This window comes from Lepisosteus oculatus, chromosome 3 (assembly GCF_040954835.1).
Source record: "Lepisosteus oculatus isolate fLepOcu1 chromosome 3, fLepOcu1.hap2, whole genome shotgun sequence".
In the NCBI taxonomy this organism is placed as follows: Eukaryota; Metazoa; Chordata; class Actinopteri; order Semionotiformes; family Lepisosteidae; genus Lepisosteus; species Lepisosteus oculatus.
Window position 1 is genome coordinate 20,694,736 of NC_090698.1, and position 21,810 is coordinate 20,716,545.

A 21,810-nucleotide genomic window follows, 5' to 3' on the forward strand; every position below is an offset into this window, starting at 1 on the left:
TTCAGGATCCCAAAATGAAAGGAAAGGACGTTTCATGCTGTAAATGCATGTGAATCAAAGCTCCGTATGATACCCAAGTTCACAGCTGTGGAAAACACCTGCAGACTGGCACAGTAGCCCCCATGTTATCTCAACAGTACTGTTCATAACTGACATAACAGGTATAACAAGGCTCAGTTCACTGAGTGAGTTCCATAAATAATGTCCATGCCCTCTGAAATCTAAACAGTGTAAAACGTCCTTGACGGAGGACCTGGTTTTTTGGGTACAGTTAGTAACCAGGATCAAATGCCACCAGAGGCAGCAAGACCTAGACCTGTCACACACAGTATAAAAAGGAAACTACACATTGCCAATCACATTGAAAGTAAGAACTGGACATTCCTTCTGTATCAGGGCTGGGTAATAATTCTGCAGTGTAGGACTGCTCATCTCATTCATATATTGTGAAAACAAATTTGGCTATCCCTGGTGATGCTGCACATTTGGTGGTGGTGGAGAGGAGTCCCTATTACCTGTAAAGCACTTTGAGTGGAGTGTCCAGAAAAAGCGCTATATAACTTATATTATAAGTGTAAGCAATTATTAACTGTGTTATCCTTCCTTTTGCAGTTTGTAAAATCACTGATACATCCCAGTTGAATTAATGTTCTGTTCTTTCAGTATTTCAGCTAGTCAGACTATTCTTTATTATTAGTTATGTTTTAATTGTGAGTCTTTATAAAGAGTTATTCCTTGAATAGGGATTTCCTCAGCTGGGAAACTGCTGCTATAACACCACAAATCTATTTCCTCCCCTATGTTGCCACTGCTATGTAGCTGAATGTCTATTTCCATAAAAATGTATGATACACAAAATACTTTTAAAAAGGTATGACTAAATTGTTCTAAGTTCTTTTGCATAACATGAAAATGCTTTCAGGGCATGTTAACCCTCACCATTTCTTTTTTAATGATGCTATGAAGCAATCCACAATGTCATGGATTAGATTTTAAAAACTTCAGATAACCACAATCTTTAAAAAAATACTCCTCTGTAAACTGTCAACACTTCAACTGAAGTAAATATACAGCAATTTATAGCAAAAGACAAATCTTATAAAAAGTAATATGTAAATACATAATATATTTAGTGCAAACCTCAATAAGGATTACAATCTGCACAATTTGCCCTTTTACTAAAAAGCACCCACATTTAAAGAGTTGAGCTGCAAAAACCCCAAAATCTTTTAGCTCTCCGAATGAGGCATCAGCAGGGCCTCTGGCAGTAGATGATTAATTGTAACCTAAAATAACCAAAAATAATAATACAGAGTAAGTGAGGCAGAATCAGACCTTTTCTTACTATAATTTCTAAGTTACTGGTGTTGAAATGACGTGTTGTGTATGACTAGGTAAAATTGCATTAACAGTCTGGCCTTTTACAATCTTAAGATTTACACTGTGGCATTTATACATAAAATACAGTGGGTATAGAAAGTCACCACCAACTTTCAAACTTTGTACCTTCTGTTGTATGACACTGAAAATAAAAAAATAAATTAGACTTGTTCCATTTTTATTTACACACAGCAATCCACATTAGCCAAGTGAAAATAAATGTCTAAAACTTTCTGAAAATTAATATTACAACAGTAAAATACCTTATTTGGATAAATAAAGACCCCCCTTACAATTGCATTTGCAAACTTGCTCACGTATAACCAATCACTTTACAAATCACTCGACAAACTGGCCCAGACCTGTGATCACTTGTGGTGATTTTGATTAGTTCAGAATAGAAGCAGCTGTTTCTAGAGGATTCCACTGCTTGGAAGTGCATTTCAAAGCAAAGAATCCACTATGGGCAGAAAGGTGCTTTCAAAAAACTTTGAGATAAAGTTGTGGAAAGGCACAAGTCAGGAGATGTGTATAAAAAGATTTCAAAGGCTTTAAGTATCCCATGGAGCACAGTCAAGACCATCATTAAGAAGTGGAAGAGGTATGGCACCACCTAGACCTTGCCCAGATCTGGCCGTCCCTCCAAACTGAATGACCGAGCAAGGAGACTGACAGAGAGGCTACAAAGAGACCGATGGCAAAGACTGGTTATAGTGTGCATGTGACAACAGTATCACAAGCACTCCACAAATCTGGCCTGTATGGGAGGGTGGCAAGAAAAAAAAGAACACGTCTAGTTTACGTTGTGCTAAAAAGCACCTTAAAGATTCTGTGGCCAAATGGCAAAAGGTGCCGTGGTCAGATTAGAACAAAATTGAACGTTTTGGCTGGAATGCAATAATGGTAAATCTGGCGAAAACCCAATACATCTTACCATCCAAAGAACACCATTCCTACAGTAAAGCATGGTAGTGGCAGCATCCTGTTGTGGGGGTGCTTCTCTCCAGCTGGGACTGGGGTACTTTTGAGGATAGAAGGGAAGATGGATGGTGCAAAATACAGGCAAATTCTTGAAGAAAACCTGTAGCCCTCAGCCAGGAAGTTGAAAATGGGAAGATGGCTCACCTTTCAACATGACAATGACCCAAAGCACACCGCCAAAGCAACCGTTCAGTGGCTGAAGGACAGGAAGGTGAGTGGCTTAGTCAGAGCCCCGACCTAAATCATATAAAAAAATCTTTGGAATGACTTGAAGAGGGCAGTCCATCAACGTTTACCAAGCAGTTTGACTGAGCTTGAACAATTCTGTATGGAGGAATGGGCCAATATTCCTCCCTCTAGGTGTACAAAGTTGGTAGAGATGTATGTAAACAGACTCAAGGCTGCAATTCACGCAAGGGTGTTCTCTTATGCAACCCAGTTATTCTACTTTTATTGTAGCTTTTTTTCACTTGGATGTTGCAAGGTAAACATTTGAAATAAAACTGGAAAAATCTGATTTTATTTATCTTCTTCTTGGGCTTTAGGGCAACAAAGGGTGAACATTTTGATATACCCACTGTATATTGAAAGAAGGACATACATTACACTTTGAAAGACAAACTTGGACATCAGTGTTTAACTGTTTACTAGATGCAACTGAACAGTACTGCCAATTTCAAAGAGCTACACTGAGAGAAACAGGTGGACAAAGGTTTATCAGCTCTCAAATCTGTACTGCTTTAAAGTCTCTGTTTCTTTAACATTCTCTGCCGTTTAAATTCCTTTTTCTTCTTCTTCACCAGTTTGGGCTCTGGAGGCATCAACTGTACGTCGGAAGGCTTCTCTTCCGCAGGAGTCACAAACACATCATCTGTGGGATCCTGGGGCAGGGGCTCCTTCTCCTCAATCCTCTTCATCTTCTGGAGCTCCTTCACCTTCTGCTTGTCCTTCAGCCTGGAGGCTGTGGCGAGACGGATCATTCTCCGATGCTGAGGGGAAAAGGAATGTATTTAAGAAGTCAGACTGAATATTATTCTCCGATAACATCTGCATAAAAACACATATAAATAGGGATTCCTGTTCTCATCATTTCTTTTCTAAGAGCATACCTAAAGAGCATCTTTCTCTATTCTAAGAGAAACATACTCAATGCATCCTGATTTTTAGTATACATTCTGTAAGTTAATAGAATTTTAAATCTTGTGTTTTTGATTTGTTGATAGTTTACACAGCTGTTTTGTTCTAAAATATTAGAAAAACTGTAACAATACACAAATATACAGGGGTTGGGTCTGTTTTGTGTTCCAGTTGCACATCAGGGAAAGCTATCATCAGTTTGATGAAGACTTAGGAGCAACTAACCTTGCTTTGGAATTTTACAGATTTTTGATCATTCAATTAACAAATTAAAGATTTCACAAGACTGCAGGAATGTCATGTGAAAAAAAACTAGACTCATGTAAAAAAAGAATAATGCAGTAGGTTTAATACCTATAAAGCATGCAAATCTACAGACCAAGATTTAGTAACAGACAGAATCAATTCTAAAATTACTTCTTGATTTTGATGATTGCTTTTCAGAAATTATTCCATATGACCTTACTAAATTCAGAGTATATAAAGAACATACCATATTTGGGGACTGGAAATGGGGATTTGCATAGAGAGTTGGACCACCAAAGCTTCCCTGGAAAATTTTGATGAGGTTCAGCACAAAGCGTGGCCCGATTTCCACCAGAGAAGCATCCTCTTCGATGATCTGTAAAATTAAAAATTACACAAATAACTATGATGAAGTATGTCCCAGGGATCGTGTATCTACTGTACATGCTTCCTAAAAATTCCTAATGTTCCTTGGCCTCACACATATTCAGATGTTTCTTAGCTTAGAATAATTGGTGAAATCCAGAAATTGTTTAATGACACAATATCTGCTCCCTATAGACAAAGTTTCTACAATTTTCTTCGCACTATAATGTTGTGTAGTGAGCAAGCCAAACATAATTGTAAATTAAAAGATCTACTCTCCACATAAAATCTTTCTATGGTCATTACAGTAATACATGTGCAGCAATTTGTATAATTTGCAGGTACAGTACTTTTCCTGTATTGCAGGATGTCATTCTGTCTTCTGCCAAAAGACTGTACAATGCATCCACTTTGTGTCTGGGCAGGTGCAACATTGTCATTGACCTGTTTCTGGACTAAACAGTAAACTCTCTGCTACATCTGGCTTTCCCATTTACAACCGTTTTTTGTGCAATATATGCCAGGGACTTGTGCAATTCAACTTTTTCTGTATTGTTCTGGTTTGTTTTTTGTATGTTCTGGACTGTGAGTAACTTTTCTTAGTGCACTTCTCACTGATTGTACTGTATGTATTGTATTATTATGTTACACTGTGGCTGTGTTGACTGTGTTAAGCTGTTGTTGCACTGCAATTTCCCTCACAGGATCAATAAAGTATCTATTTTTCTGTGTTCATTTAAATAAATATTAATAGTGACATTGTCTGGATCATGTCCTCATTGATTTTCTGTGAAGGTAACATAACTTGGCTTTGATCACAAAGTAGTGGGTTTCTAGAAAGTAAAACAGAATTTTTTTTCTAAGATGCACTTCATTACATGAAACAATGAGCAATATGTAATACCTAAACAACTGAATAAAGGATGAGATATCAGATGTTTTGAGATCTAACAGAACCAGAAAACAAAAGTCTCCTGTACTCACCTGATAATTACGGAACCATATCCTGTTATCTGCTATCGTGAAAGAAAAGACGTGGTCTACAAATGGCTGGCTCTTTGGGTGGTACTGAGGGGTAGCGAAAATCTAAACCAACCGGGAATAATTGGGAAAAAAAATAAATGTAATGTGTACAAAAGCTGAATAAACAGCAACACACTGAACTACAACAAACATCAATGGTAAGCTTACTAATTTTTGCATTTTCTGATCATGTGTTTTCTTAGTTAAACAATTCAACTCAAAGATATTTAATCCCTGAAATCTTATCGACAAAAAACAAAAAAATGGCTCAAAATCCACCGTTCTGTTATTTCTACCTTAGTGTTTTGACTGCCTATTCTAAATTTTAATGGTCTCCAAGTTTTATTGATACCAAAAAAATATATTCAGGCTAGTGGTAATGTCCTCAGACATCTGAGGCTTTATTATGAAAGACAGAATATCATGATTGTCATGGTAGTTTCAAAAGCAGGAAGAGAGAACAAAAACATTGAAATCAGCAGCGAAGATAATTATAAAGTCCAAATCATGCCTACCTGGATGAACAACTCCTTCAGCAGCGCATAGTGTGGCTCTTTATCAAACTTCTGATGGAAAAGGCAAAAAAAGTTATATAGTATCCCAAAGGACTTTAACTTTAAAATGTTGAAGATGTTAAGTTTCGCTGGTGTTTGCTTACAGGGTCAAATGACAGCAGGGGCCTTGATCCTTTCAGGCAGTTTCCAGTCATCTTCAGCTCCGCCAGAGTGTGAACTTGAAGGAAAAGGGAAAAAAACAAGGAATGAAACAGCTGTGGTTCCTGTGACTGCACACAAGGAACATGCAGGAGAACACGCACAGGCAGGCACCTCGCATTTTTACAGATCATTTTATTAAAACAAATGAACTGCAAAACCACAATGAAAACTATACGTAACCTCAACTCCAGTATGGATTGTAAAACATAATAGAAATTCTCATTCCCTCAAGTCTACATCAGTGAAGGTGACTGAAAAAACTGTCAATTCTTCACAGAGATTCAACAGTTGCCCAAGAAGTGTGATGTAGTTGCATGTCAAATTACAACATCAGATATTTAACAAACCCTTTACAAATTTAAATTGTTTTTGATGCTTTAAGGTTTGAATTATCCATTAATCCCCAAAAGAGTCCTTCAGATGCTTTTACTTACTGTTTTGAACCAAAAACTTGGCTGAAGGTCCGTGTGGAACATTGGAAAACCTTAAAAAGTAAAATACAGTCAAACAACCCAGCAATATACATTTACTCAGTAATACTACTAGTCATTTGTCATAAAGAAAATTCACAAAATAACTTTCAATCGAATCAGCTGAGTACTCACCACAAATAGAGGTCCTGTTTCTTTTTGGCTTCAAAAAAGATACACTTGTTGCAATTTTTGATTTCACAAACCTGGAAGACATCAAGTTTAAATGTTTTTCAGTGAAAAACTAAGACTCAAGCACAAATGGAATATGTAACTACACTCATATCGTGCTCTGCTGTGAAGCATCACAACATTCTTTCAGGTAATAAAGTACAGGTTTCAACTGCATCTACAATACTGTCAAAGAAGAAAGACGAGAACACCCAGACATTCTACTACTTTTCTTAAACAAATACTAACAAAATAATTTCATACACTGCATTTCATTAACAACTGAATTGAGTGCTTTTTCCAAGACCTATTTGGTCCGTATTTCATATGGTTCATCTGAATAAGTACTAAGTTACTTTTCATCTTTAATAGTTGGTATCAATTAATTTCATAAGTTATAATTCCTTTCTGCTCGTTTTCAATTGGTGAGAGACAAAAAGTGTCTGGCAAAACAATGTCATCATCACCAGGCTAATAATCTGTGATTACACTTGGATTCAGTCCCAAGTTTTTTGTGCAAAACCCTCATTTATCTTTTCCTATCACGCAGACGTTTGAGAAATTAATGTGACAAAACTACAGACAACCTGAAAGACAAGCATAGACTTACCTCATTTACAACAAACAGTTTATCCTTTCGATCCATTTTTGTATCTGGAATGAAATGTCACATTAAAATATTACTGGAAGAAATTTAAAATGTTGAAGCTGGCTTTTTACCTAAAGATTACTGAGGTATGTACACGATCTTCAACAGCTGACTGAGGAGCCTTATTGTGAAAGAAACTGGCTACACTCACTGGCTGAACGCTTACCTGGCTTTGTGTGAGGCATCAATGTCCTCAGATCATTCATAAGGTGCCTGGTTCTGAAGTCGACACCTCTGGAGGAAAACAAGAGAACCCTTTCTTTGTTCGTCCACTTACCCTAAAGTAAAACAAGGGGAAACTTGTTATCCATGCTGCCTCTGATGCTGAAGCAGAAATTAGACTTTTTATACTTATGATTACGTCTATAGAAAATTGAGAAACATAACTATTTCAAGTAAATGGCTAATAATAAATAATAAACGGTTGAAACATTTATAAAATCACAAAGAGCGTATAGATTTATTACGCAAACAATATTTCTGAATTAACTTAGAGCACCGAACACGCAAACTTGGCTGGAGTAAAATGGAACAGCTATGTTTCTCTTACTTAGATTCACTCTGAACATGGAAATAGACTAAAAACTGCATGTAATTAATCCAAATTAAGTACAAAAATAACCTAAGCATCCTTTGCTAAATACGAATTGATGGGAGCGTTGTTAAAGAGTGCAGCAATTGCAAACAACTGCATACAACTCATAGACAAAGCAATAAAGTCTGTCCTCATGTGCTATACATACCATAGAAACCGGTGCTGGAATGCTAATTTCTTTGTTTGGCTCCTGGTCAGGACCAGATTTCTGTTTTCGTTTGTCATTTTCAGAAAATTTAACTTTTTTTCCAGTTTTCCCGGCTCCGGCATCTACTCCACGTTTTCTCTTGAAGGCACCCATTTTAGAGGAAGTGGACGCGGACGCTTACCAACGATAGAAGGCTTGGACGCTCTAGAAAAAATGTTAACGAGAAGAACGTGCGCCACCATCCGAATCGGAGGACACAGTTCTTACAAACGAAATATTGCACACCTAGTGCTTTTCTCCCTTTTTATGTTCCTGTTCAAATGTTGAACTTAAATGTTTGTAAATGTGTTGAAAAGCAAAGAACAGCTTATTATTACCTAATCATATTTGTAGGTATTTTTATTATTATGAAAAATTATAGAATTTTCAGATTATGAAATGTTTTTGAAGGTTATAATAAATAATATTCCTTACACTTATATAGAGCTTTTCTGGACACTCCACTGAAAGGGCTTTACAGGCAATGGGGACTCCCCTCCATTGCCAATGTGTAGCACTCACCTGGATGATGTGATGGCAGCCACAGTGTACATGGTACGCTCACCACACATAACTATCAGTGGGGAGTATAATGAAATCATTTTATAGATGGAGATTATTAGGCCATGATTGGCAAAGGCCAGAGGCAAATTTGGCCAGGACAATAGGGTTAAGACTGCTACCCTTTTCGAGAAACACTCGACTCCATGGGTTTTTCATGACCATGGAGTCAGGACCTCGGTTTTACATTTCATCTGAAGGACGACGCCTTTTTGACAGTATGGTGTCCCTATCACTATGCTGGGGTATTAGGACCCACACAGACTGCAGGGTGAGCACTCCATACTGGTCCCACTAACACCTCTTCCAGCAGTACCCATCCAGGTACTGATCAGGCTCACACCTGCTTAGCTTCAGGGGATTGCCAGTTGTGAGTTGCAGGGTGATATGGCTGCTGGCTAAATTAACTCTGTATTCTGTCAACTCTATATTCTCTTTATTATGGTCTATGTAGGTTTCTTTTGGATGTTAGTCTGATGTACAAAAATTGAGTAATTTCCCCTTTGGCTGAAGAGCCAGGTCATATATTTTTTTCTCCCACATTGTTCAGATCCATGTTTCCAGGAGAAAAGGACAAGCCAGGACAGCTGGCAACCCTGATGATACTTGCTGGGTTGTTTAGTGCAATTTAAACCTCACAAAGAGTTTGCAAAAATTAAGACTTTTTTATTTCAGCGTTTTTTTATACAAAAATATTTTAAGTGAAACATAACTTTACAATTTGCTTGAATCACCACTGCCATGAAGAGATTTACAATTGGAAAAATATGACAGCAATATCTTTGAAAACAACACAATGAACAGAATCAGGAAAAGAACTTTGCAGGGCTAAAAGAAAAGGAATAAATAGACTACTATGTTCCAGGTTCCTCAACTTCCTCATCTGGACAACAGTAATACTCCACAAAGCAGATTTGGCCGTCTTCATTTCTCACCAGGTACTGCAGAGAGAGGAACCCACGATTGTCCATCCGCACTGAGACCTTGCAGGACAGGGCCAGCGCTTTGGTGGAAGGTTTTAATAAGGACATTTTATACCTGCAAAGACAACAAAAAGCTCATCAAAAGGGTGAAAAAAATCTACCGTTATCCTATCATGTTGGTAAAACTCCCATGACTACGCCATCAGCTTTCATACTGAGTGTGCTGGATAATGACTGAACACTGGATCTGTTCAGGACAGAGGAAGGCTAGAAGCAGGACTGTGAAAACTGTTATTAGGACTTCAGTTACTCAACTCTGTCAGAGATATTATTCATATTCTATTAGTGTGGTTTTAACAACATCTTTTAGCTCTATGCCTCTCCTTTAAAGTAAAAAAAAACAATTCTGTTATGGTAAACCAATTTAAACTGTTTTCATTTAATGTTCCAATCCATATAATCTTTATGGATTTTACTAACCATAGAACCTCCAAATGAAATGTATACTACAAAGCCACTTGAAACTAGTTATTCTTCAGTGCACAAAAATAACCTTACTGCTTTACATTTTTCCATAATTATGTAGTCAACAAATGATTGTACTATCAATTATCATTTTTATGTCCTTTATTAAAAGGGTGTAGTACTACCGGCACCCTAGCCTTAATTACTGTATTAATACAATACATATAAAATACTACAATAAATGTAACACTGAGTAGAGAGACACTGCTTTGTCATCTTTCTGATCTGTCAATTTAGATAAAATAGTTGAGATTATTAAACCTAATGCATTTCTCATCACACTTAATTTGCAGAGTTCTCACTTTGTCATGGAAGGCAGTTCGTAGCTCTTGCAATGTGAAAAACAAGTTGTAAATTTCTGAGTATTTAGATTATTTGCATAACAAAAAGACTGAACAATTTAGAAAATTACACTTTAGACTAACAAATAATTTTATCTAAACCTTAAATGTTGGGTAGGCCAAAATAACCAGGATGGAAGGGGTCCGCTGACCTGTTTGTCTGTGTTTGGCTACACTGAAAGAACTCCATCATGTCCGAGTCCTTTGGATAGTCATAGTGGGCACTTCCTGCATTCCCAAACGTAGATAGTCTATGTATTGGTGAAAAACAGAAAATGTTAGGGAATACTTCCACTGTTACTTAAGTTACAAAATGTTTGAGATGGCAAAATAAACTTTGTTTTCAGTGAACAGAATACCATGTGACTAATAACATGCATGCTGTGTTATGGACAACAAGGCTACAGAAGGCATACTTCAAGAATGTTTGACTGATGTTTACAAAATTTTCAGACTTAAGCATGTGATGGTATAGCATAAAGCATACAGTACATGAGCTATGATCCTGACTGAGCTGCTTGTTACCTGACTTGTTACTACCACTTAGCACTACCAGTAGCAGTGATAAATAATGCATGTGTGGTACTTTTTAATAGTCCAGCTTTCCGAGTCTAATCTTAAAATCATGTGGAATAAGCTTCCCAACCCTTACATCTTTCTAAAGAATTAATATTCACAGCAGAATATTTACAAAAACTAACTGCAGATAAGTTTAGGAATCTTGACATAGTACTTAAGTTGGTTTCAGTTAAATCAACGCTATCAAGGTGTCAGCAATGGACTCTTCCTTGTATTCACACAATCAGAGGGTAATTCTCATATTCCAGAGTAAATGTTAAGTCATTATGTTTGAACGCGCAGATAAACAAAATATTATGGAAATCTAATTTTGACATCACGTTCTACTGATTTGTGGATGGAACACACATTAACCATCCCTTAAAAAATTAAACCAATAAGCAATTGTATGAAAATAAAAAAAACACAAAAAAGTAGTTATTGAAAATTTAATGCAAGGAGTTGCTGTTCTGTGTTGAATCTTTCTTCGAGGTTTGGGTTTTTCCTTGTATATCATCTACATTTCTTTAATGTGTACCTACACAGAACTTCCACTCACCTAAAATAAGGTTTATCTGGGGACATAGTGATTTGCAAGACCTCGCTGGTCATGTCAAGCTCAGAGAAGGCCTCCCGCAGGCTGTCTGACTGCAGAATCACTTTGTTGGTGACGTTGGTGCTACAGAAGTCAAAGTCAATAGGATCCTCCGGCTCCATGGTGTTTATTTTGCACACTGTTACCACTCCCTCTTCTTCAAGGAACAAGGTCAGGGGGTAGCCATAGCCACCATAGCACATCCGCAAAGCAGTTGTAACTCCTTTCATCCAAAAAGCACAAAAGTAAAAAAAAATCAGTAGTGATAAGTGAAAAAATCTTTATCCATAGAAAACTGGAATATTTTTTCCAAGTAAACAATAGCTCTCTTCAATAAGAGAAAAAAACAACGATATTTTTATACTAACATTTTTTTTAAAGAGCAATACCTGGCACAACATTTCCTCCAAAGATGGTGAGGCAGTCTAAGAGGACAGTCAAGTTAACTGTGAATCCAACTGAGTCTTCCTTTATGAAGTAATCCTGGAAGATCTCAGCCTAAAAAAAGAAAAAGTCCTGCTAACTACAGTATGCAGACATATACAGTACTAATGAAATACATATTCATTCTTAATTCCTTTAAACTATGTATATTAATAATCACAAAAGACGAAAAAAATTGCATCAATGAAACAAAAAAATATTTGTCCACATTATGTTTCTAAACTTTTCCCCTGACACCAGGCACTTCATGTAGAAGCATGTTACATCAACATGTATTTTTATAAATTCACGATGGCACTAACCTGTATAAAAGCATTGGCTTGCAAGCACTTGGAGTCTTCCACGGTAACTTTTAGCCCATTAGGTGTGGCTGTGAAGAGAGAGTGGTCTTTGAAACTGATGGCTTTTAAGATGTTGGAAAGGCTTCTGACGTTATCCAAGCTGGCCACCAACACATACTGGTCATCTCTTACTTCAGGCTGAACAGTCAGGGGCATGCTATCTTACTGCAATGAACCAGAACCAAGTATCTCAGTGAATCTGGAAAAAAACCCAAAATACATTTTAAATAACATCATTTTGACTATAAAATAATAATAAGCCTCGTATATACGATATTGTTTATGTACGATTCAAAATCTTTCTTTGTGTTTACGACTACCCTAAAAACAAAAAATCAAGCTCTTTAAAAAAAGTCTTACTTTGCTTACGTCTCCAGATTTTATTTTATTTTATTTTGACAGCCGGAAATAGTCAAATATATTGTGTGAATGTGTCGAATCCACGTAATTTCTGAATTTTGTTATATGTGTGAATGTGTCATTTCGGTGAACAACTTCCGGGAGCAAAAAAGGCGTGTTTATCGGCCGTGTTCGGTTGTACCTCCGGGTCAAATGCCGGCTTAAGGTCACATTTCCAAAATGTATTGGAAGTACATTTTGTGTTTGTTTTGTATTTAAAACATAATTACATTTTTAATTTAAGGTAGCTTCTGAAGTATAGAATGGTCGAAGGGGAAAGAGTTAAACACGGTTCCGATTTCGGATATAATTATTCTACTAAAAGAGTCATTTAAAACTGGGAGGTACGGAGGTATCCTTTTATAATCAGAAAACTGCTCTTTCCTATTAAGAATCGAGGCTATACCGAGCCTATCCAGGAAGCACAGGACGCCAACTAGAACTGTATTCTGCATTCTGGACGAGCACCCAGTTTATTACAGAGCTCACAAACACAGAGGACAATTTCGAAAAGCCCAAATTCTGATTTTGATGCCTTCCGATTTACTAATAAACACTACCGACTTTCTAAGAACCAAAGTACAATATACATTTGGTTGTTTCGGCTGGCTGTTTCTATTAAAATTGTATTCGACCTTTGGCTTTGTGCGATCCCTGCACTTGCAGTTATTGGCCATATTGCCTGGAAACTCCTTGGTTAAACCAAAATTGTGATGAATGCAGCATCTTCAGTATTACACTAGCGGCCAATGAGCTGATCTACAAATGAGACCCTACGTGGAGATCTGATATTGACTGGAAACTGCCTTAAATCTCCCATTTGTGTCAGTTATGAAATATGTACTTGCTAAAATTACAGGAACTTGTAAAATAGCTTCGTCATTTTCACAACATAAAATTAGACAAAGGGTTTAGTTATACATTTGTTGCAAAATGAAAAAGATGGAGTGCAAATGGAAATCCATATGGTCGGGGTTTAAATACCCGAAGTGCATTTGGTGAAAGCGTGGCCAAAAAATATAATATCAGTTTTGCCGCTAGATGGGAGCCTTTTCCTTTTTTATTAACGTCATCTGAAAATGCTGTTCAAAGATACAGTACTTAAAAAATGTAAGTGAAAATTACTGCATTATAATGATAATAAGAATAATTGAATAGGGTATGTAGCGACGTTACGAGCTTTTAGCCTGATCTTGTTACCTGTCAGAAGCTAATCAAGGCTGGGGTGGGAGACTTCCATGGAAGAGATTACTGTTGCAAATGGACTTAGTGGACCTGTAGGCCTTTTAACTAGACCACAGTGTACACATTCCTCAGTATGGTTAATGGGGACACTGGGCAATTAGAGGTGCTATGATTCAGATAAGAGTTTTTGCAAACCTGTGGTAGTTTTCTTTAATTTTTTTCTTAAATTCCATTCTGCCCTTCCTAAAGTCCCCCCAGAATTCCAATGGTAAATCAAATCTGACTTCCTCTTCAATCTACAGCATTGTATAATGTCTCCTTTACACCTTGAAATCTTTTAGTGAAAAGTGCTATATAAATTTAAGGAATTATGGTAATGGTGATGATGCAAGATTGAGGAAAGGAATAAAATCTTTCTCTTTAAAACTGTTGATTTTCAGGTGGCCCATTCTTTAGACTACTGGCAGACGTTTATTATTTTTAAAGATCTTCTGATAGAGTTGAATGTGGTACACTTTCTAAATGGAGTATTCCAGCAACACAAATATTCTGGAAAGATTGCCAGTGCTGAATGAGAGAAAAAAAGAACCGAAGCATATTTATCGCTTACTGTACTTAGGTTTAGTCCAATGTTTCAAAGACATGCTTTAGAGATACACAATTTGTATTGTTCAAAATACATTTATAATAACATAATATGCAACACACAAGTATTACAATTACACAAACCAAAAAGGAGGCGTAGGCTATACTTTCAAGAAAAGAAACCGCTTTGGTTTCAGAGTACGTATTTATATGACAAACATTTTTTCTTTATTAAGAAAAAAGTATAAGTCTGGGCAGTCAAGATAGAATTCACAAACTGCACTGGCTTGCTGTTAGAAGGTATCACTATACACTTGAGCATTGACCTCTCCTCACAGTGAGGATTATGAACTATTTTCAGACATGATCATTCCTACAATGTGCATGAAAAGGAAATTTAATATCTGTTGACAAACATTTACCGGGCTGTAAACCAATGTAATAAGATCTACCCATAGATGAAAACAGTAATCAGTCCTTTTTAATAATTCACTGTTTCAGGGACATGTTTTGTAAAATGGAAGTTGGAAATATGTTTTTTTTTCTATAAGAAATTGTATTTATTGTTATTTTGAAAATGAAGTGTATAATAAATTCATTTGTCAATTTAAGTGTACATGTCCTTATTTCACAGTGCACATACTTTTATGAGATCTGAAGTATCTAAGGGCTCTATGCAATGCAGACAACAGTTGCTGGTCGTGTGCTCATGTCTGAAATACCAAGGATTACTGTGGCGTAACCCCATCTCAGCACAAGTATTTATATTAAACCATACTTGAGGCTGCTGTCAAACTGCATCGAAAAGCATGAGGTATTTCCTTCATTCTGTAATAAAACACATGTTTCTGCCTTTGTGGTCTTGATTTGTGATCCTAGAGCTTAGTAGGGTTCATTTTTGAAAAGAGCAGAGAAAAATGTAAAATATTTGCAGATGTCGTATTTTTGAAATGCTGTATATATAAATGTATTCTGTATCTCTTGTGTAAGTATTACTTTGATCTTAACAAAACAAAATTGTTATGTTATAATGTAATTGTTATGGAATTTATTTTATGACAATGCATACAGGTCCATATATCTAACTGGAATAATATTCAGCTGTGTCAGTCCACTACAGAAAGTAAAGTTTGTCACTTGAGATGAACTCCAGATATGAGCAAAAAACTTTGAAATTCATCCAAATACAGACCGAGCGCTAAATTAATGAAGTTTTTATCGTGGCTACTGGTGTAATACTATAATTTTTTTTCAGTATTAAATTACTAGTGTTACAGAAATATGCAACCTATGAGTACTGTAAACACCTACTTTTATTCTGTCCCTTAGAATAACAGTTCCCATATTTTCTATGACAAAAGACATGCATATGATTACAATTACACACATCATAAACACTGACGGACTCCAAGGCCTTATTCTGCACACTGGTTTGTGTACAGAAATAGATCCGATATGGTGATCAAAATGTTTTCTCAGACTTTTATTTTCAAGTTTTCTTGTTGCATCACCCACAATTAAAGCATAACTGAAAGCAATTACTTGTACTGCTCAAAGACCCAGTTGTTTTCTGCCGAGTTGAAGTAGATGCCTATGAAACCTTTTTTTTTGTAGCTTAACAAGGGCTGGTTTGTATTTGGCCCTATTTCTGCACCACCACTCCCTGTCAAGATAAAAATATTTTTAACCTTTACCCTCCCTCAGTTGGATTGGCACCCCTCTTTGGTGATTGAAGTGTTGTATTACAGTACAAACCTTCATGCAACCCCACTGATACAGCAGGTAAGGAACAATACTGTTATTCATTTCTATCCTGGAAGTCTTTAGCATTAATTTAACAAATGATATAATTATATCTTGCAGGTAAATCTTTTATCTGGGGCTGGATGACTGTCACTCATTCAAATTCTGTTGCCACTGTGTCAAATGTAGGCAGATAATACACTGCATATATCTGGCACATCAGACTGAAAATATCATGTCAAGGTTTATTTGACTTGTGACATCATGCTGTTACGCAGGATTCATTATTAAAATCAAAATCAGCACTACCGCCTGCAAGCGACTTCTTTTCTGACACGTCTTTAACACGCCTGTATTCTCGCGTCAACATGAAACGCTTTAGGAGTATAAAAAAATATCGTGTAGTGTTTATTTGATCGCACGTCACGTTAGGTATTAACCAATCTAAACTATGTTGGATATTAATATACCTTAAGAGTAGTGGGAAGAGAATAAATTTAGCGGTACAATGGCGCTCAAGTGACGTCAGTAAGGAGCCCTTTAAAAGTTTGAAAGCGCACAGGAAGATAAACATTACAGGTATATTCAAAAGTGAAAACATCACAGGAAAAACTGTGTTTTATTATATTACAGTTAATTCCACCTTATATATCGTTATGCTTGTAATGTTATATTAAGCGAAAAAAGCTTCATGAATTTTTTTGTAAATATTTTTTAATGAAATATATTTTAAAAACAATATTATCTAACGTTACCCTGAAAGTAGTAGTTTCACAGTAAATACAATTTGATCATGAAATTGTAGTGGTTAAAAAAAGTTATATTACTTAAAATCAAAACATTTTGAAAATGTTTATATTATTTACTTTAACTTGTTAGGAGAATTGTTTTGCGTGTTCAGCTGTGCGTGGTCTTTGCTATCTTATCAAAAGGCTTTAAATTGACTAATTCACTAAGATAAAAAAAGATTTCTCGTGTTTGTATTCCTTGTATAACGTGTACATATCTCTAAAATCCACATACAGTATATACGTCATAAAAATGTCCCATTGGGTAAAGAAAAACTCGCTCAATATTTACATATAAGTAAAATAAAAATCATTACAAAATTCCTATGCGCAAAAATTGGTATTTTATAGATATTTCACGCACATGTGAAACATACTCCAAACAATACTTTTAATGACCCTTTCAGGCCAAAGAATAGCCATTATACATTAAAATGCTTTTAAAAAACTTTTATGTGTATATATTTAAACACTTTAAAAAACAAAGACGAAAAAGTGTAGTCAATATATGGCTGTATTTTAAATCCTCTAAAATTGACGCTTCTCATTAATTGTGGGGTGTGAAACGTTGTGTGTGCTTGGGAAGCGTGCGAAGGTTATCCGTTTGCTTTTTAAAACATCCTCAAACTGTGTACCTTATTTGCGTTGTGTTCTCTCTTCTGCCCCTCCTCCCTGCCTTTGGACTGATATGCCAGGGAAAAGATTTTTTTTTGAATCCGAGCTACAGCCGCCATGCTGCGAGAGACAAACTTCTAACACTTTTTTTGCACCATCCCCTAAAAACTAAACGGAGAAGATCGAGCCTTTTCCGAACCCGGTGAGTTTTAGATGTTTGTTGCACGTTTTGTTTTAACGACGGGTACAGTTTTGTTTTAATGTTCTTGTGCAGTGTTTTGGTTTTCTTTTAAACGTTTATCTGTTCATGTAGCAATATACCCCCTTGAGTTTTTGGCTAGCGGTCATGTTTTGCCTGTAGTTGAGCATTTGTAGATGTTCCTGTTGTTGCACTTGTTGGAAAGGAAGGCGGAACAGGTTAGTTTTGAACCAACAAGTGTCACCTGTTATATTAAATACGAACAATCTAGTATTTTTGCGCCATTGTTAAAACAATGTTAAACGTTCATGAAAATAAATGGTTCAGTTGAGAAAAAATATAACATAAGGAAAAAATCCATTTGATATTTTTCTGTATTCTTTAAAATAACTCCATCTGCATTTCGTATGATTATAGGGGGTTTTAAATTACGTTTACACTGGTACTGAATGTACAACACTTGAACCAGCGCAAATGAACATTTCTAATCTACCGCTGTTTAATTTAATTTTAATTGAATATGCAATGCACAAATGTATATGCATCTTGTCCAAAATTCATTTAGGAGCCACTGTCCAGAGCAGAAGTGAATCGAAAGGGCTCATTTATTTAAAAAAACCAAAAGTGCTCTGTGTGTTGAAATTGGAGAGAAACGTCGCCGTGCAATTCTAGATCGGTACAGTTTGTCTATTCGGGATAAAAGAAGAGCAATGTTGAACTGTGACCTTTCAAAGATGCGTTGAATACATTTTAGATCAAGGATTGTTTGGTTTGGCAATGCAATGCAGCATTTAAAGACTTTGCTACATTGATTTACTACCCCTATATGAAAATTGGTTGACCTCCATACTGAAATGGTAATACATTATGGATGTGCACAGAGCAAAACTCACAAAGTGTTGATCTATTGTAATGGATAGTGATTTAGGTTGGGAAAGATCTGTTGTTAGGAAGCAGAAACCCTATCTTTTCTATCTTTTCAACGAATACAGATGACATTTAAAATTCCATCACCATTGCATTGACCCATTTGAAAAATGGGTCCTAACCAAATTTAAGGACCCGAAACTGAAAATCTTATAACAGAGTGGAGGAAAAAGTAGATTAAAGAATAGCAATTACATATTTTATAATAGTTTTGAACGAAGCATCTGCATGCTTTAATCTTCAATCAGCTCTATCTCATCCTCTACAGATATTGGAGAGATCCGGATTCTGTAGTTCACCTTGGCTGTATTAAAATGTGCTTAAGGTTTTGTAAATTTATTTTCAACCTATTTGGGGATTGCCATAAATCAGCAGATTGGGCTAATCAAGGTTCCACCGGTTTAGCATTTTTATTCATGTTTACAGATTAATTCATGTGCCTATATGCCATATGTATAGACATGCCATATGTGTTCCCAAAAGAACAGCTATTGTGCATTGCGTTTTCTTCATCAAGACTCAGTTTAAAGTAATATAGATAATGCATTGATCCATGCAGAGTGTTGGGGGAGCAGACTTTCATTTCATATGTTAATAGTAGCAAGTTTTAACTATCCGTGACATAATCGAGTTGTTTTTTGAACATTTTCATTTCAAATCGAAAATATACTACATATTTGGTAAGACAGAGGAAATATAAGCCATATGTCTGGAATACAAGGTTTTTAGATGTAATGTGCACTTTGAGCACAACAGTCATTCCTTTGCTAGGACCTAACTTTTTCACAAATTAATTCTGAGAGCACATTTTTTAGTATGTAAATCCTCAACCAGCTTGAACAATGAGATTTGCATTGATTGCCCATTAATAGTTGGGGCTCTCCGGTACTGTTGTAATCACCACTTGGTGTGTTTTATTGAGGGACTTAAGTATCACTGAAAGTGACATATTTGATGAAACAATGCTAATAGGGAATAAAAGGAGAATTCAGTTGTTTTTACAACTCTACCAAATGAAGTAACATGAGGAAACTGTCACTTGGTCAACACAACACATAGTAAATCTTTTTGCCTCCACTTTGTTCCAATATTTATTTTTCCCTTCAGCATTTCCTTTAATCACTGTGTTTCCGTATTTCTTTTTCCCTTAAACCTAAAAAAAAGCCTTTTGAATTTCACATTGTGGTAGAATGGGAAGCTTTTTGTTGAACACCTCCATTTAGATGTAACGAGAAATTTAGTGATAAAACTGCATTTCATGCAATTGGTAGGTTTGACTTGTAATGGTGTACTTTGTGACTCAGCTTATTAAAGTAAACAATGAAATTAGTTATTATGGAGGACTTTTGTCTGTATTGACGTAGAATACGGAAAGTGAGCTGCACATTTTTTGTAGTCCAAATTGTGAGTTTCACAAACTGAACTTGAACTGAAATAGATAATCAGATTTGAATATTCAGTAGTATCCAGCTATTTCACAGCAAGCGCCAGGACGGTCTTAACTACAGCTTTGCATAAAGCGGTCTTTACGAATACTGGAAGGCATCCAGTCAGAATGTTCCCTTGAGATTGGTTGCAATTCAGCATTTACCCGCAGGGTATAAAGTTAGAACAAACATATATGGTTCATCAACATCAGTGTTTTTTTGTATTTTGGATGTACATCCAAACCAAGGCTTTTTTTTTAGAAAGAAAAGAAAGAAACTGGAATAGCAATTTTCTTTTTTATGCTTCCTCCAACTCGGAATTGCTATTTGTTAATCAGGGCTGTAACGTGTGTAGCTCTGCAGGACAGAGAAATGCAACAGGCACATGTACTCTGATCTCAAACTGAACAGAAGGCTTACAGCATCAACAGTGGGGTCAATCATGGGGAAGATGAAATGTCCTGAGCAAACTTGCATTACACTTGTGATATTTCAGTTTTGAGGACTGAATGAACACAGATGCACCGCATGTCCTGCCAGTTCAAATGGTACTTCACCAGTTCTTCACTTCTGCAAGGGACTTGCTGTTCTGCCAACCTAAGATTGATCAGCTGTTTTAGGTTATGGGGTCCATCTTTTATTCTTCACAAGTGTGTTTACTGGTAGAGCCAATCAGGATCTCCAAAAAGCATTTTCACACTACTTCTCCACTGTTAATATACCTTCCAATGTCAATTCTAAACTACGCAAGACTTGATGAAAAGGGAGATTTGTAAGTCCTACAGTAACAATCTGATGTGTATCCAGTTTCCATATAATAATCCATGAAGGGTTTAAAATAATTTCACGGCTGTGGTTCATCAGTTTCAGTAGCTGTTTTTGGAATTTGATGAGTAAGTGGAATGCTAGAGTGCTAAAATCATTTTTAACAAACAAGAGGTGGAAAATGTGAACCATTTTTTCTTAATAATTGTCAATTTCTCAAAGGAGAAATGAAACAAGAATGGATCATTGCAATATCACATCGCCATGAGGTGTAAAAATAATGGAGTTGTCTCTTTCATGTGCAGTAGTGTTTACTCCAGTAGGTCTATAGAGAAAAAGATTAGAAAGAAGGAATGGTTTCACATGAAATGAAGCAATTTAGCCCATCATGAATTGCCACAGGTAAATGGCATTAGATATGGCAGGGAGTACATTCACCGTTCAAAAGGTTTTAAGTACAGTTATCCTGGGGTTCTAACTCTGTTCTAAGAAACTTGTATTATAGCAGGTTTTAATACATCCATAATTTTTTTAACCTCTCCATTCAGTTCATTGGTCGCGAGGGAGCTGGAACCTAACACAGCTAGCTACAGATACAAGGCAGGATACACTGTGGACAGGATGCCAGTACATTGTAGGTTTTAATACATAAAATATACGATCGTAAGAGTGGGTGCAAACGAGAGGAAACAATAAGGCTTGAATGTCTGGAATCCTTTAAGTTGCACTGGTATTTTATAAGTAAACCCAATTTAACAGGTTATTTGATGGAAATATTGAAAATGGCAATTAGAATGACAACTAGCCCTAAAAGACTGAATTTCCTCTTGCCTGATTTAGATATAGAGAGGCTGACCTACAAGGGATAATGGGTGTGGACTGCAGAAAGACCTGTTTTGCAAATAGTGGTTCTTAGCAGTGTGGTGTGTTGGCTGACGTGTAAAGGCTTTTCTCATGCTGTTGCAAAG

At 36.2% G+C, this 21,810-nt stretch overlaps 3 protein-coding genes across 10 annotated transcripts in view; 1 reads left to right on the forward strand and 2 right to left on the reverse strand.

Moving 5' to 3' along the window:
- Positions 1-2,859: 2,859 nt before the first annotated feature.
- Positions 2,860-8,064, reverse strand: bxdc2 (brix domain containing 2). Its single transcript, XM_006627134.3, has 10 exons — positions 7,883-8,064; positions 7,306-7,417; positions 7,101-7,144; positions 6,455-6,525; positions 6,284-6,333; positions 5,792-5,865; positions 5,649-5,699; positions 5,095-5,196; positions 3,992-4,120; positions 2,860-3,350 (listed from the first exon to the last, which is right to left on the reverse strand). The coding sequence occupies exons 1-10, from the start codon at positions 8,033-8,035 to the stop codon at positions 3,102-3,104; spliced, it is 1,035 nt and encodes a 344-aa protein (XP_006627197.1). The 5' UTR covers positions 8,036-8,064; the 3' UTR covers positions 2,860-3,101.
- A 1,063-nt stretch (positions 8,065-9,127) lies between these two features.
- On the reverse strand, positions 9,128-12,718 carry rad1 (RAD1 homolog (S. pombe)). Of its 3 annotated transcripts, none has more exons than XM_006627205.2 (6): positions 12,570-12,718; positions 12,171-12,374; positions 11,814-11,922; positions 11,389-11,647; positions 10,424-10,522; positions 9,128-9,520 (listed from the first exon to the last, which is right to left on the reverse strand). In XM_006627205.2, the coding sequence occupies exons 2-6, from the start codon at positions 12,363-12,365 to the stop codon at positions 9,337-9,339; spliced, it is 846 nt and encodes a 281-aa protein (XP_006627268.1). In that variant the 5' UTR covers positions 12,366-12,374; positions 12,570-12,718; the 3' UTR covers positions 9,128-9,336. The 3 variants fall into 3 exon arrangements, with proteins under 3 accessions (XP_006627268.1, XP_015194499.1, XP_015194516.1); XM_015339013.1 differs by having other exon boundaries at positions 12,171-12,408; XM_015339030.1 differs by lacking the exon at positions 10,424-10,522 and having other exon boundaries at positions 12,171-12,408.
- Positions 12,719-17,637: 4,919 nt separating this feature from the next.
- The window catches only part of sema4d (sema domain, immunoglobulin domain (Ig), transmembrane domain (TM) and short cytoplasmic domain, (semaphorin) 4D), a 73,321-nt gene continuing 69,148 nt past the window's right edge, over positions 17,638-21,810 (forward strand). For 5 of the 6 annotated variants that reach the window (XM_015339701.2, XM_015339706.2, XM_015339692.2 and 2 more), the window contains exon 1: positions 17,638-17,726. The gene's annotated coding sequence lies outside the window, so the exon portion shown is untranslated. The remainder of the gene's footprint in view (positions 17,727-21,810) is intronic. The other variant, XM_069187006.1, reaches the window with a different exon arrangement.